The sequence below is a fragment of the Mustela putorius genome, unplaced genomic scaffold (genome assembly GCF_011764305.1).
Source record: "Mustela putorius furo isolate JIRA1106 unplaced genomic scaffold, ASM1176430v1.1 tig00003834_pilon_pilon_pilon, whole genome shotgun sequence".
In the NCBI taxonomy this organism is placed as follows: Eukaryota; Metazoa; Chordata; class Mammalia; order Carnivora; family Mustelidae; genus Mustela; species Mustela putorius.
In genome coordinates this window covers 99,914,914-99,929,499 of record NW_025421987.1, presented here as the reverse complement: position 1 = coordinate 99,929,499, position 14,586 = coordinate 99,914,914, and the positions used below count along the sequence as shown (strand labels likewise).

The 14,586-nt window shown below is 40.9% G+C and overlaps 1 protein-coding gene across 11 annotated transcripts in view; it reads left to right on the top strand.

Moving 5' to 3' along the window:
* The window catches only part of LOC101681767 (protein mono-ADP-ribosyltransferase PARP14), a 53,732-nt gene that overhangs the window by 26,903 nt on the left and 12,243 nt on the right, over positions 1 to 14,586 (top strand). For 6 of the 11 annotated variants that reach the window (XM_004745454.3, XM_004745452.3, XM_045088825.1 and 3 more), the window contains 7 exons: positions 743 to 979; positions 1,505 to 1,726; positions 4,056 to 4,134; positions 7,507 to 7,656; positions 7,965 to 8,027; positions 8,365 to 8,532; positions 12,071 to 12,277. In XM_004745454.3, the coding sequence (XP_004745511.2) occupies positions 743 to 979; positions 1,505 to 1,726; positions 4,056 to 4,134; positions 7,507 to 7,656; positions 7,965 to 8,027; positions 8,365 to 8,532; positions 12,071 to 12,277 (1,126 nt within the window). The other 5 variants (XM_045088824.1, XM_045088831.1, XM_045088829.1 and 2 more) reach the window with 5 other exon arrangements.

Genomic DNA, 14,586 nt, shown 5'->3' with positions numbered 1-14,586 from the left:
CCACAGAGACCGGCCAGTCGATTGGGGGAACTGCAAGTGTACTCAGATCATGAGGTTGCCAGTAAATGCAAAACCCCACGATACTATCTCACCTTTTTACATGTATACTTTTTCAGTGCCTTTATACCTGTCACATTTTGGCAAATCTAAGGTGAATTTCCTGTCTCATTTGCGGAGGGCAGATACCAAACACTTAGAGCATTTGATGTGGACAGAGACCGGAATCTTGTCAATGACGCCGAACCAGGGTGAACTATAGTCCTCCTTGGTGACCCAGGCCGTGCAGCTTTGAATATCACTTTTCACATGCCTTCTCTTCTCTTTTCTTGGTGTTCTTGGTGTTCTTGGTCTCGATCCCAATTTAGAAAAGCTCTGTCCGATCAAACCAGTCTGCTCACAGCTCCAAGCTCCCCGGTGTATCCCCTCCTATTATATGACTGCCCTGCTCTCTTTGCTTGCTGCCCTGATGCCTGTTTCCCAGAGCCCATAAGAGGCAGCGGCCTCTGCACTCTTTCAGAAACCCTGTGCTGTTTATATCTTGCTTTTTGACAGCTCTCTGTCATCCTGGGGTGCTATTTAAATAAGTCATCTTGTAACCCTTTGCCTCGGGTGGCATTTCAATCTCTGAAATTAATCATCATTGCGTCCCCACCTCTAGTGTCAAACCCAGGGGCTCAAATATAGAGATGCTTTGGTGAATGCTCTTTGTTAGTATCTGAAACAAATTGGTTTTGTCTTCAAGGTTGATGTTCTTGTCAACTCCATTCCCATGAATCTCAGGCTCAATACAGGGCTCCTTTCTCGGGCCCTTGTGACAAAAGCGGGGCCAAAGCTCCAGGAGGAATTGGACAGAGTCGGCCAAGCAGTGGTTGTTGGCATGGGCACAGTTCTCCGAACCAGTGGACACAATCTGCACTGCCGGAATGTGCTTCATGTAGTGGCTCCGCACTGGAGAGATGGGTGCACGTCTTCACACAAGGTGCGGCCAAGTTCTAGGTTCTCTGGGAAACTGGGTCGCCCTTGGGACCCTCCTCTCTGTATAACGTAGGGTGGCTTCTGTCTGTCTCAGTATCGACGGGTTCTACTACGATGGCCATTTCTTTCAGCCATAGCTGACTTCGCCTGAAGACTAGTTAATGATATAAATTGATTACATCGCTCAATCATTATTGGGGCCCAGGGAAGAGTTACTGAAGGTGACACAGCTGCAGTGAGGATAGGAAGGTGAGGGCATGAAGAATGGAAGAGAACGAAGGATTAGAACAGTAGTTGCTTTGCGTCTTTCTTTCCTTGTTGAGTGAGTTTGAGTCTTTTTAGAGGGTCTCTGATGTTCCCTTTTCCTTGTCTGCCGTGTGCTTTTCTTTCCTTTTTTGACAGCCCTTAACCTCTTTTGAGAGGAGAAGAGCAGACAGAGACCACAGTCAAAGTTGCTAAATTCTTGTCCTTTTTGTTCTAACTCCCATTTCTAGGAGAGATGCATAAAGATGTGCTTTGTGCTTTGCAGGTCATGAGAGACATAATCAGGAAATGTCTGGAAATCACTGAGAACTTGTTCTTAAGATCAATTGCATTTCCAGCAATAGGAACCGGAAATCTGGGGTTTCCTAAAACTGTGTTTGCTGAATTAATAACTTCAGAAGTATTAAACTTTAGTAGCAAGATTCAACTGACAGCTTTACAAGAGGTTCAGTTTCTGCTGCACCCAAGTGATCATGAAACTATTAAGGTACAGTCTCACTCATTTCTGGTTATTTTGGCAGCCGAGAGCTAACGTTTTCAAATGTCTTGTTTGTTTGTCTATTCGGTTGTTTCTTCCATGTATTTCCCGTATAGGAAAGTGAAGGAGTAGTATAGACTAGTTGTAGCATGGGAAATATCAAGCAAATTAATGGATATAGAAAAAAAAATTAACTTCTTATTAAGGAGAACTCCAAAATAAATAAAATAAATAAAAATAAATAAATAAAAATAGACAATGGTAGAATGAACTCCCTTGTACCCATTACTCGCCTTCATAATTATCGAACCATGGCCAGTATGTTTCATCTCTATCTCTATTTATTTCCCTCCTTCCTATATTATTTCCAAACAAATCCTAGAAATACATTACCCATAAACAATTCAGTATTTATTTTAAGCAATAGGATTCTTTTTAAAAAGTAGCATGACCACAATACTATTTCACACTTAAAATAAACTGAAAATCACTCCCTATTTCCTCAATTATCAAGTCAATGTTCAAATTTCCACTGTCTCACAAATGCCTTGTTTTGTCTTTTGTTTTTGTTTTTTTTTTTTAGATTTATTTATTTATTTGAGATAGCAAGAGTGCATGCATGTGTGCGTGCACTTGCACCAGGGGGAGGGGCAGTGGGAGAGGGAGAGAGAGAATCTCAAGTTGACGCCCCTGAGTGCAGAGGCTCCCCCACCCCATGGGCTGGGTCCGATCTCATCACTCTGAGATCATGACCAAGTGGAAACCAAGAACCCAACACTCAACTGACCAAGCTACCCAGGTGCTCCTGCCTTATTTTGTTTTTATAGCTTGTTTGTTTGAATCACAATTCAAATAAGGCCTGTACATCACAGTGGAGCTGACATCCCTCAATCCTCCTTTAATCTATAGGATTCCCTTCCATGTGAACATAGAAAGTTTAGTACATAATATAAAAGTTGTAGTCCTCTAAGTAAGAGGAAGAATGGTTATGGTCCTGTAAATAATGTTAGGAGAATGTCAGGATGAGATTCAATTGAAAGGTGTAGTTAGAATGAACTCAGCACATCCCCATGGGAGTAGGAGAGTTGGGATTAGAAATACCAGCACCATCTTCTGCTCTAGAGAGTCTATCAACCAACAGTCCACCTTTACCCACGGAGCTTGCCTGCCTGCCAGCCAGCCTGGCCACCCCTGGAGTCCTGTGAGCCTGGGATCCTGGCTCTGTAGTCTCCCCACATCTCCCTCCCATTATTAGATCAAGCTTTTAGGAGAGATGTTACTTATCCCCACCCCCCGCCCCAAATCTCTCTTGCTTGTTTAAAGGAGGAAGAAAGTAATGATTTGAGGATGTCCCCACCAGGCAAAGAAATGGAATTCACAGGTTCATTAACCCTAGAATACATACACCAGCCTCTTACTTCAGAGAACACTAGTCCCCAAGAGATTCCTCTCCTGGGACAAATAAGAAGTAAAAAAATGGAAGTGGTTGCTGTCATTGTGACTGTCCTTCTCTTAACTACTCTGTTTTTTACAACTGGCAAGATACTTGCTTTTATTGATTATGAAGCCAATACTTCACTGTGGAAACTTTGAACCTTACAAAATGTGTACATTTTTTTTTATCGCGTTTCATTGTAATCTTCTTTTATACATGTGCGCCTTTAGAAGTGGGATTATATAGTGCAATTTCATATCATTCTTTTTTAAAATTTAATAGTATAAAAAGAGAATTTCTCTATTCCACTAAAACTATTCTTTGAAAATGGAATTCTTAATGGCCGCTAAACATTTCGACACATGGATATACCAAAATTTACTTAACCATTTCCCTGTTGGATTTTTAAACTGTTTTGTTTCTTCTCTGTTACAAATAGTGTGTAATGAACATGCTTATATTTATAACTTTCATCACCTATTTAATAGTTTTCCTAGAACACATTTGTTTTTTTTTTTTTTTTTTTTTTTTATTTTATTATTTATTTAGTCAGAGAGAGAGAGCGAGAGTGAGCACAGGCAGACAGAGTGGCAGGCAGAGTCAGAGGAAGAAGCAGGCTCCCCGCGGAGCAAGGAGCCCAATGCGGGGCTCGATCCCAGGACGCCGGGATCATGACCTGAGCCGAAGGCAGCTGCTTAACCAACTGAGCCACCCAGGCGTCCCTCCTAGAACACATTTGTAAAAACAGAATTATATGTAGTATTTTCATGATTTCTTTGAGAGTAACACTTTGAGAGTTGTTCTCTCCTAAGGATGTGTTCACGTAAGATCAAAATCCCTGATGAATCAGATTTATTCATCTACGGAGGACTGTAGTGGTCAAAACTGTCTTTGTATTTCCAGGCATTTTCAGATGAATTTGCCAGAAGGACGAATGGAAATTTTGTCAGTGCCAAAGTGCCCAAGGCCGAAGATACACAAGGTTCAGTAAAGCTGTGAGATGAGAAATTATTTCTAGTTGCTGAATAACCGTTCAGTGAAAGACGATGGTGATGATTCTAATGAAAGAATCAGCTAGTGATAAAGAAGATATTAAATTATATCCCACACCCCTGAGTATGTAAAGCATTGGCTGGGCTCATGAGGTCTGAAGGGGAAGAGCAGACGGGTAAATTACACATCTCTACAGTGGGCTTGTGAGTAGTGACGCGGCTACCAGTGTCTAAGGATGATGTGACAGGTGTTTGCAGGAACGGGTACATGTAGAGAGACAACACTAACCAAATGCTTCTGCTGCATCAGAGCTGCTGATGCTAGATTTGACTTTATCCAAACTCCCGCTTAGAGTCTGCTGAGGCTTCTTGAATCGGAATGTGTATGTTTCCCATCAAAGTTGGGGATTTCTGTCATTCTTTTTTTTTTTTTAATTAAAAAAAATTTTATTTATTTATTTGACAGATCACAAGTAGGCAGAGAGGCAGGCAGGAAGCGGAAGCAGAGAGCCTGATTCGGGGCTTGATCCCAGGACCCTGAGATCATGACCCGAGCCGAAGGCAGAGGCTTAACCTACTGAGCCACCCAGGCACCCCTCAGTCATTCTTTAATTAGTTTACCACACTAGTCTCTCTCCAGTGCCCCAATAACATGAATGTGAAGTGTTTTGATAGCATTCCATGGACCCTGGGATCTCTCTTTTTTTCTTCCTCTCCTTTTTTCGTCTCTTTTCTCTCTGTTCATCATGTTGGTCAATTTCTATTGACCCACCTCCAAGTTCGTGGACTCTTTTCTCTGTCCACTGGACAGAGAAAAATCCAGTGATTTTTTTTTTACCTTCAGATACTGTATTTTTAAACTCTAAAGTGTCCATTTGGTTCCTTTCTTTATGGTTTATAAACTGTAAACTGCAGAGCGTCCTCTTTTTCCATTCATTCTAGATCATTTTCAGGCACTCGGCTGTGTTTGCCTTGACCTCAGTTATAACAGATGCTTTAAAGTCTTTGTCAAGTAATTCCAACAGCTGGATCATCTTGAGATTAGCGTCTGTAATTGAGTGTCTTGATTCTTGAGAACTGGTCACGTTTTCCTGGTTCCTTACAGGACAAACCATTCTGGGTTATAGACTGGGCATTTTAAATATTAGGTTGTGAAACTTGGGTCCTATTAAAATCTTCTGGAAAATGGTGATCGTTTTGTTTGTTTTAGCAGGTGGTCAGTCAATTAAGTTAATTCTAAGCACTCTGTCTCACCTTCTGGGTGGGCAGCAATTCCAATGTTAATTTAGTTCTCAAGGTCTTTGCCATGCAGCTTGGGTCTGTCCCCACACTTGCAGCTCCAGCTCTGTATTTGTACACAGAATAGGGGCTACCTTCTCCAGCTCTCACCTGTCTGGGACTCCTATACTCTCTGCTCAAGGGAGCCCACTTTCTAGGTCCTCTGGCCAGAAACACAGGGTTCTCTGGGAGCTTAAGCTGCCTGTTCATCTGCCTCATAATTTTGCGGGTAAGAGTTGCCCTTATGGGCAAAGTGGAGAGACAAAGAGGGAGAGAAAGAGAGAGAGCCACAGGTATGGCCCATGCACACACATACAACTTTTTAAAAAAAGAATATATATTTTTTTAATGCTGTGAAATATATCACATAGAAGAATGCTTAAATCACAGATATTGAAATCAGTAGTTATGAAGCATATTTTTCTATAATAAGCCTCTATCTTTTCTTAAGAAATAGAGATTATCATAAATAAAATTTTGTGTAATTTACCATTATATGAGCATATTAATAAATAGACTGATGTATACTCATGTAAGCACTATGACTTTCTTATTATGTGAATACCCTTTTTTAAAAAATGAACTTATAATGTATTATTTGCCCCAGGGGTACAGGTCTGTGAATCGTCAGGCTTACACATTTCACAGCACTCACCATAGCACATACCCTCCCCAATGTCCATTACCCAACCACCCTCTCCCTACACCCCCCACCTCCCAGCAACCCTCATTTTGTTTCATGAGATTAAGAGTCTCTTAGGGTTTGTCTCCCTCCCCGGTCCCATCTTGTTTCATTTTTTCCCTCCCTATGTCCCACAATCCCCTGCCCTGCCTCTCAACTTCCTCATATTAGAGAGATCATATGATAATTGTCTTTCTCTGACTGACTTACGTCTTTCAACATAATACCCTCTAGTTCCATCCACATCATTGCAAATGGCAAGCGTTCATTTCTTTTGATGGCTGCATAGTATTCCATTGTGTATATATATATACACCACATCTTCTTTATCCATTCATCTGTTGATGGACATCTAGGTTCTTTCCAGAGTTTGGCTATTGTGGACAGTGCTGCTATAAACATTCAGGTATACATGCCCCTTAGGATCACCACATTTTTATCTTTAGGATAAATACCCAATAGTTAAACAGCTTTTTTTTTTTTTAAGAAAAAAAATATTTTTAACTCAGAGAGAGAGAAAGTACATGTGCACACAGGAACTGGGGAAGGGGCAGAGGGAGAGAGAGAGAGAATCTCAAGCAGACTCCCTGCTGAGCATGGAGGCCCATGTGGGGCTTGGTCTGGCCACCAGGAGATCATCACCTGAGCCAAAATCAAGAGTAAGACACCAAACCGACTGAGTCACCCAGGTGTCCCCACATACATGCTTTTCAGAGCATAAGAGCCCTTTCTTTTCATTCTTCTAGACAGAAAGACAGAATGCCTCTCAGAATTTTGGCTCCCTGTGGTGCCACCATGGAGCTCTGCAACTGGGCTCATCCTGAGGCAAGGCCTGAGTTAAAAAAAGGAAAAATCTGGACAGTAATGAGGATTCCTTCTCATACTCTTCAGTTCACAGGGACCCTTTTTCTAATCCTCTGGCTGCAAAGATAGGGATTCTTATGGCACAGTTCTGCAACTGGGGCCACCTTGGGGCAGTGCTGAGAGAAAAAGAGGGAAAATTTCAAGACAAAATAAAATGAGAAACTCTTCCAGCCCCTTACCGGTGGCTTCTTCAACTCCCTCTTCTTCTGACTCCCTCTTCCAGTCTGTTTGTTTACTTTTCAGGTCTTGGTTAGTGGCTTCTTTGTATTTATCCTGCATTTTTCGTTATAATTCTTGAGTGGGATAGGTGCGAGGGGGCCTGACATTACCTTGGCCAGCAGCAGAAGTCCACATTTGATACTCTATTTTATAATCCTTTCTCAGAAACTGACCATCACTGGGGTTCAGAGTCAGGGCTGGTTAAGGGCTGGAGATCGGAGGGGAGGAAGTATGAGAGAAATGCATCTGTAGAGTGTGAGATCTGAGTCATTCTTGCTGTTACCAACTTGTTTAGGGACTCCATTTCCTTTCTTCTCAGGTTTCCGCGGGACTATGCCTAGCTCTAATGTAGATGTGCATGAAATGAAAATTGGTCCCGTCACCTTCCAGGTGGCCTTTGGAGATATCACTAAAGAAGAGGCTGATGTGATTGTAAATTCAACATCAAAAGCATTTAATCTCAAAGCAGGTACTTTACTTGTAGGATCTGAGTAGTGTTAATAGTCAACTGTCCTATAGATGCTATAGCCAAACTGGTTTCCCCAACTTTGGCTCATTAATAGTAATAATTTTAAGATTATTTAGACATGGTCTCTAATAATTGGTAACATGTAATTTATAAATTTTTCTTCTTTCTTATCAGAAATACCCAGGTTATAGGATTCCTTTGATGATTAGGAAAGCTTTTTTAGATAATAAAGCAATCATTCTGATCCAGATGTACTATTCTGATTTTTTTCAATTCATGTTTGTAAGCCTCTTGCTTTTCTCCTATAGGGGTATCCAGAGCAATTCTAGAATGTGCTGGACAAAATGTGGAAATGGCATGTTCTCACCTAGGTAAGGCACCATACTGTTTTTTGGTCCAAAATTATAAGTAGTAGGCTGACTATGGGAGGCTTTGGAGAGGCTGGGGAGAGTCTTGGGATTGGGGAGACAACATATGAATCTTAAAATCATACATTTGACCAAAGAATTCTAATCATAGACAATTAGAAGTGAAAAGTAATCTCACACTTAAAAAGAAAAGATAAGAAAGATTCCTCAAAGACCATTATCTTAGGAGTCTCTTTTCACATAAAATGCTTTATATGGCAAACCAAACATTTTGCTTTCTAAATAATCAAAGAATGGATTCGGGATCTGATTTTGCATCTCTCTGTCTCGCGTCTCCCAGCTGAAAAGGGCAACAGTGATTACATAGTTACCGAAGGTGGATTACTGAGGTGCAAGAACATTGTTCACGTCATTGGCGGAAGTGACGTCAAGCAATCAATCTTCTTTGTTTTGCAAGAGTGTGAAAAACGGAAATACTCATCAGTTTGCCTCCCAGCCATTGGGACAGGTTTGTAACCTCTGGCTGTCAAGGCATCCCCCTTTCCTTCGCTCTGGTGCTATTAATACAGTCAATATAGTCAATGCAGAGTCTGAGTCAAGGGGGCTCCTCACCCCAAGGCAGCCCCTAAGAGAATAAGCAAGGACTGTGGGTGGTTTAAGGAAGAGGAGAAAAATGAAAACTGAGGATAGTGTTGAATATTAGAGTCCATTTGCTCTGTACTATGGGAGGGAAGAGAGAAGAAGGGAAGGAAGAGAAAGAAAGAAAGCCCATCATCTCTCCTTCTTATTCCTCTGTTTCTTTTTTTCCCAGTCCCCTACATTATTTAGTCTTTAACTCCCTCCTCCATTCCTTCTCCATGGAGATCATCAGAGCATCAGCTTGTACCTCCCAGTACTCTGAGATAAGTATTCCTGGCCCTCTCCTCACACCTCTTACACAGTCAGCTTTATGAGTTGGCCTTAGGACATCTCTGCACAGAAGCCTCTCAGTCCCCAGAGTCTAATGGGTTCTGGTTCTAATGGGTCAGAAATATAACTCCAACTGTCTTCTTTCCAGCCTACTTGCCTCTTTTATTTTCCTCAGACAACATAACAGTTGTGTTAAGTCTTCATATATAAGGATGGCGCTGCGGGTTTATCATGAGTAAGGTGATGCTCTTTGAGCTCTTTCCCCAGGAATCGGAGTCATGGGTGTTGATTATGAATTTCTGGTTGGTTTCCCCTCAGAGAGCTGGTCAAGGGAGCAGATATCTCTCAGTCTTGAAGTGGAATGTAGCTGACTGGTCCCAGAAAGACAGTACTCTGCACTGGATTAGTGATTCCACTGTGCAGGAATCTCTTTGAGTGTCTCACGCTCACATGCTCGGTCCTCCGAAAACTTAGCCTCGGTACATTTAACCAACCTTGTCACCTCAGCTTTCTTCTAGTCTTCTGTTATTTTAATTTCTATAATTCTCTACCATTCCTTTTAATGTCCCCACATGGAATGCTACATATATGTTATTACTTTTATATTTCTGAAAGTATAATTTATAGTTCCTTTATGTTTTCATGCCCCTTGTGGTATTATCCAGATTGGCAGTTTAGCCAGCATGTCTGTCTGCCTGTTTGTCTGTCTGTCTCTCTCCTCTCTGTCTTTTATGGACACCCTCTAATGACTCACCAGTCTCTGTCTCCATTGATTTTTTTCCTGAGCTCTGGTCTTGTGTTCTGGTACTTGTGATAAAGTACATAAACTTTATCTGGGCCAAGAAATCAGACAACCCAAGGGTGACCCAGCCCTTCCCAAGAAAAACAAGGAAAAATGAGGATGTTTTAGTTTTGCATGCATATGTGATTGAGTATTTCTGGGTTACTGCAAACCTGTTGTTTCTTTCACTGACCTGGCTGCATTGCTGGTCTGCACAGATACATCAAGATTAGCAGATTCTCCTTGTTTGTCATCTTTACTAATCTCTATCACCACTTGAGCTGCTCCTTAGACTAATGGATGGGGGAACTTTCTCCTTTAGTGGTGTTTATGAGTTGAGGTGGACTGCGATTGAGATGGCTTCTGGCAATCAAAGAAGCCCTCTCCTTCCTACCTTACACATACCTGCCTAGGGGGAGAGAGTGGGTGATCAGTGATACTTGCCAGCACTTCAAGTTCAAAGTAGACTGTGAACTCCCAAGTTCAAAGCAGACTGTGAACTCCAATTCATTGCCTTGTCCTTCCTCTTATATCTCTGGTCATGTTAAAAACATCACTTTCTACCTAGAATCCTTGATTCTATCCTCTTGATCACTCCTATGTCCATTGGCTTATTAACTAATTTGATTAACTATTTCTCAAGTGGCTGCCATGTGCCAGGCACTGTGCTTAGGCACTGGGGACGGAAAGCTAAGAAAAGGGTCTAGTCCCCAAGAAGCACCTAGCCTACTGTGAGAGACAGATATGTAAACAACTGCAGTACAGCACGACTCAGGGTGTACACAGCAAGGTGTGTGTTTGTGGCAAAAAAGGGGGAACCAAGGGTTGAAGATAAACCCAGGTGGCCACTAGGTCCTGGTGACTTCACTTCCCAACTATCTTCACAGTCCCTGTACCAGACTCTTCATTCTGGCCTCTTCTCTTTGTTTGGCTCTTGTCTTTTGCCTAAAGTTTTATTGTAGCCTCCTATCTAGACCTGGGCTCCCTGCCCCAGTTTCTCCTCCACATACCTCACCCCTGAATTTGCCTTGGAAAAAAAAAAAGGATCTCAAAAACAGATCTTTTGCCCTGAACACACCAGACTGAACATACCACACCCCTGTTACATAGTTCTGTCTGCCATAGCCTTTTTCTCAGTTTCTCATACTTGACTGCTGACTACCTCTTCGTGTCCATATATCACACCCTTTGTGTTCTAAGTGACTAGATGAGAGTGAGCCCATGATGGGACATAGTAAATGTTGAGAGTGAATGAATGTATCTGAACTCTCCCATTTAAATTCTTCCAAAAATCGTGAGATAATCATAGCTTTGCAAAGGAGAATTTCTCTTTTCATGATCATCTAATCCAAAAAACTGAAGGAACCCTCTTGCTCAGTCCTGTATGGGATTTGTCTACTTTCACACAAGTGTCTACATAGCCAGGCCAAAGTGGTCTACTCTGATTTTGGCAACAACTATGGATGCCATCAAAAGGGAAATTCCAAGTGGGCTGTTAGTCTATCATACTGGGTTGGCTAGGGGACTTTGGTATTGCTCTCCATTGTCATTTGCCAGCTGCCATTTATTTGTATGTGACTGCTTCCATGGCTTTACATGGGAGTTTTCATGATCTTACCTAGGCAGTAGACTTGAGAAACAAGATATGGAACATGCTGGGAAAAGAAAAAGACTTGCTGTGGTGACCACCTTGAACCCAGCAAATAAGCTAAAATCTCACTGAGTATGCTAGAAAAGACTTCCTAGAAGTTTGTGGATAACTGGTGTACAAAGAATTATAGATTATAACAGATAATTTAGAGCTCCAAGTGTCTTACAAAAATCAGCTTAGCTTGAATCAGGTCCCCAAAAACATCTGGAAGAATAAGGATACATGCATCTAGTCAGGTGATTATGAGCAAAGAAGAAAAATTATTGTTCTTTTTAAAGAGCATGAGATTAAAAAAAAAAAAAGAGCATGAGATTTCAACATATATTTGCCTTTTTTGCTTTTTATAGACCCTTGAGGATACGAATGAGTCCAAAAATGTTAATTGTGCTTTGTAACACAGAGGAACACAGTGAGCGAGTGTCAGCTCAACAGAGGAGATACAAACATCAGATATCAAAAGCTAGATATCCTGGGTCCTTTGTTAATTGTTGGGCTATTGGCTTCCTGACGTCCTGGAATAGCAGCTCCCTGGTGCATCTAGGGCTTCAAAAGTGTTTGCTCATGCATTGCTAGAAAGGCCATCCTGTGACGATGAATGAGTTGGGCAGTGGGCATTCATTCTGTGAGGACTCAAATCCCCAAATTATTTCTCAGCCTTCCCAGTTGGGTCTCCCTCACCCCAGTTTTTATTATCTGCCTTTCCAGGAAATGCCCAAAAAGACCCAGAGGAGGTTGCTAATGCCATGATTGATGCCATCGAAGACTCTATCCAGAATGGAATGCTCCAGTCTGTGAAAAAAGTTAAAGTTGTTATCTTTCTGCCTCACCTACTGGATGTGTTTTGTGACAGCATGAAAAAAAGAGAGGCATCTCTGGCTTCTCTCCAGCCATCTTTGAGGTCTAAATTGACATGTGAGTTGACCATTTTTTAATGAAATGCCTGTTCCTAATATTGATGTCATATGAGAAATAACTAATCTTTAACAACTGTCAGAAAGAGAAATTAAGAAAACAATCCCATTTACAATTATATCAAAAAGAATGAAATACCAGGAATAAATTTAACCAAGAAGATAAAAGACCTGCACTCTGAAAACTATGGGACGCTAATGAAAGAAGTTGAAGATCACACAAATGGAAAAATACACCATGCTTATGGGTTGTAAGAATTAATATTGTTAAAATGTCTGTGTTAACCCAAGCAGTCTAGATTCAGTACAATCCCTATCAAAATTCCAATGGCATTTTTCACAGAACTAGAACAAAGAATCTTAAATATATGGACCCACAAAAGACCCCTAAAAACCAAAGCAATCTTGGAGAAAGAAGAACAAAGCTAGAGGCATCACACTTCCTGATTTCAAACTACATTACAAAGCTATAGTAATCAAAACAGTATGGTATTGGCATAAAAACAAATAGATTAATGGGGCAGTACAGAGAACCCAGAAATAAATCTATGAATATACAGATCTGCCTTCACTTACAATGGGGTAATATTTGATAAACCTACTGTAAGTTGAAAATGTCTTAAGTCAAAAATGCATTTAATACATCTCACCTATAGAACATCATAGTTTAACCTAGCCTACCTCTTTAAAAAAAATTTTATTAACATAATGTATTATTAGCCCCAAGGGTACAGGTCTTTGAATCGCCAGGTTTACACACTTCACAGCACTCACCATAGCACATACCTTCCCAAACACCCTCTCCCTACTCCTCTCCCCCAGCAAACCTCAGTTTGTTTTGTGAGATTAAGAGTCTCTTATGGTTTGTCTCCCTCCAGATCCCATCTTGTTTCATTTATTCCTTTCCTACCCCTGAAACCCCCCATGTTGCCTCTCAACTTCCTCATATCAGGGACATCATATGATAATTGTCTTTCTCTGATTGACTTAGTTCACTAAGCATAATACCCTCTAGTTCCATCCATGTCATCACAAATGGCAAGATTTCATTTCTTTTGATGGCTGCATAGTATTCCATTATATATGTATGTACCATATCTTCTTTATCCATTCATCTGTTGATTAGCCTAGCCTACCTTAAACATACTCGTAACACATTAGCCTATTTTATAATAGCCTGTTTTATAACAAAATGTTGACTGTCTCATGTACTTTATTGAACACTGTAATGGAAGTGAAAACAGAATGGCTTTGTGGGTATAGAATAGCTGTGAGTGTGTTGGTTGTCTATCTTCATGATTGCTTGGCTGGCTGGGAGCTGTGGCTCACTGCTACTGTCCACCATCACAAGAGTGTGTGGCACCATATATTACTAGCTCCTGGAAAGATCTAAATTCAAAATTCAAAGTGCAGTTTCTACTGAATGTGTATAATTTTCATATTATCATAAAGTCAAAAAATCATAAGTTGAACCATTGTAAGTTGGGGACCATCTCTGTGGAATAAATTCACTTATTATAGAGGAGCCAAGAATATACAATGGGGGAAAGGATAGTCTCTTCAATAAATAGTATTTGGATGCTTGCTTCAGCAGCACATATACTGAAATTAACAGTGCTGGGACAACTGGACAGACACATGCAAAAGAATGAAACAGGATTACTATCCTATACCATACACAAAAATCCACTCAAAATGGATTAAAGATCTGAAACCATAACACTTCTAAAGAAAACATGGGGAGGAAGCTTCTATACATCAGGCTTGGCAATGATTTTTTTTTTTTACTTGACACCAAAGCACAAATGGCAGAAGCAAAATAAACATACGGGACTACCTCAAACTAAAAAGCTTTTGCATGGCAAAGAAAATCAACAAAATGAAAGGCAACCTATGGGATGGGAGAAGATATTTATAACTAATATATCTGATAGGGGTCAATAAACAAAGGGATTAATATATAAAGATCTCATATAGCTCAATAGGAGATAAATAATCAATAAACAAATAATCTGATTTTAAAATGGGCAGGGGCACCTGGATGGCTCAGTCATTAAGCATCTGCCTTGGGCTCAGGTCTTGATCCCAGGGTCCTAAGACCAAGCCTCTTGTTGGGCTCTCTGTTCAGCGGGAAGCCTGTTTCTCCCTCTCCCACTCCCCCTACTCGTGTTCCCTCTCCTGCTGTGTCTCTCTGTCAAATAAATGAACAAAATCTTTTTTAAAAAATGGGCAGAGGCTCTGAATAGACATTTTTCCAAGGAAGAAATATACAGATGTCCAACAGACACATCAAAAGGTGCTCAACATCAC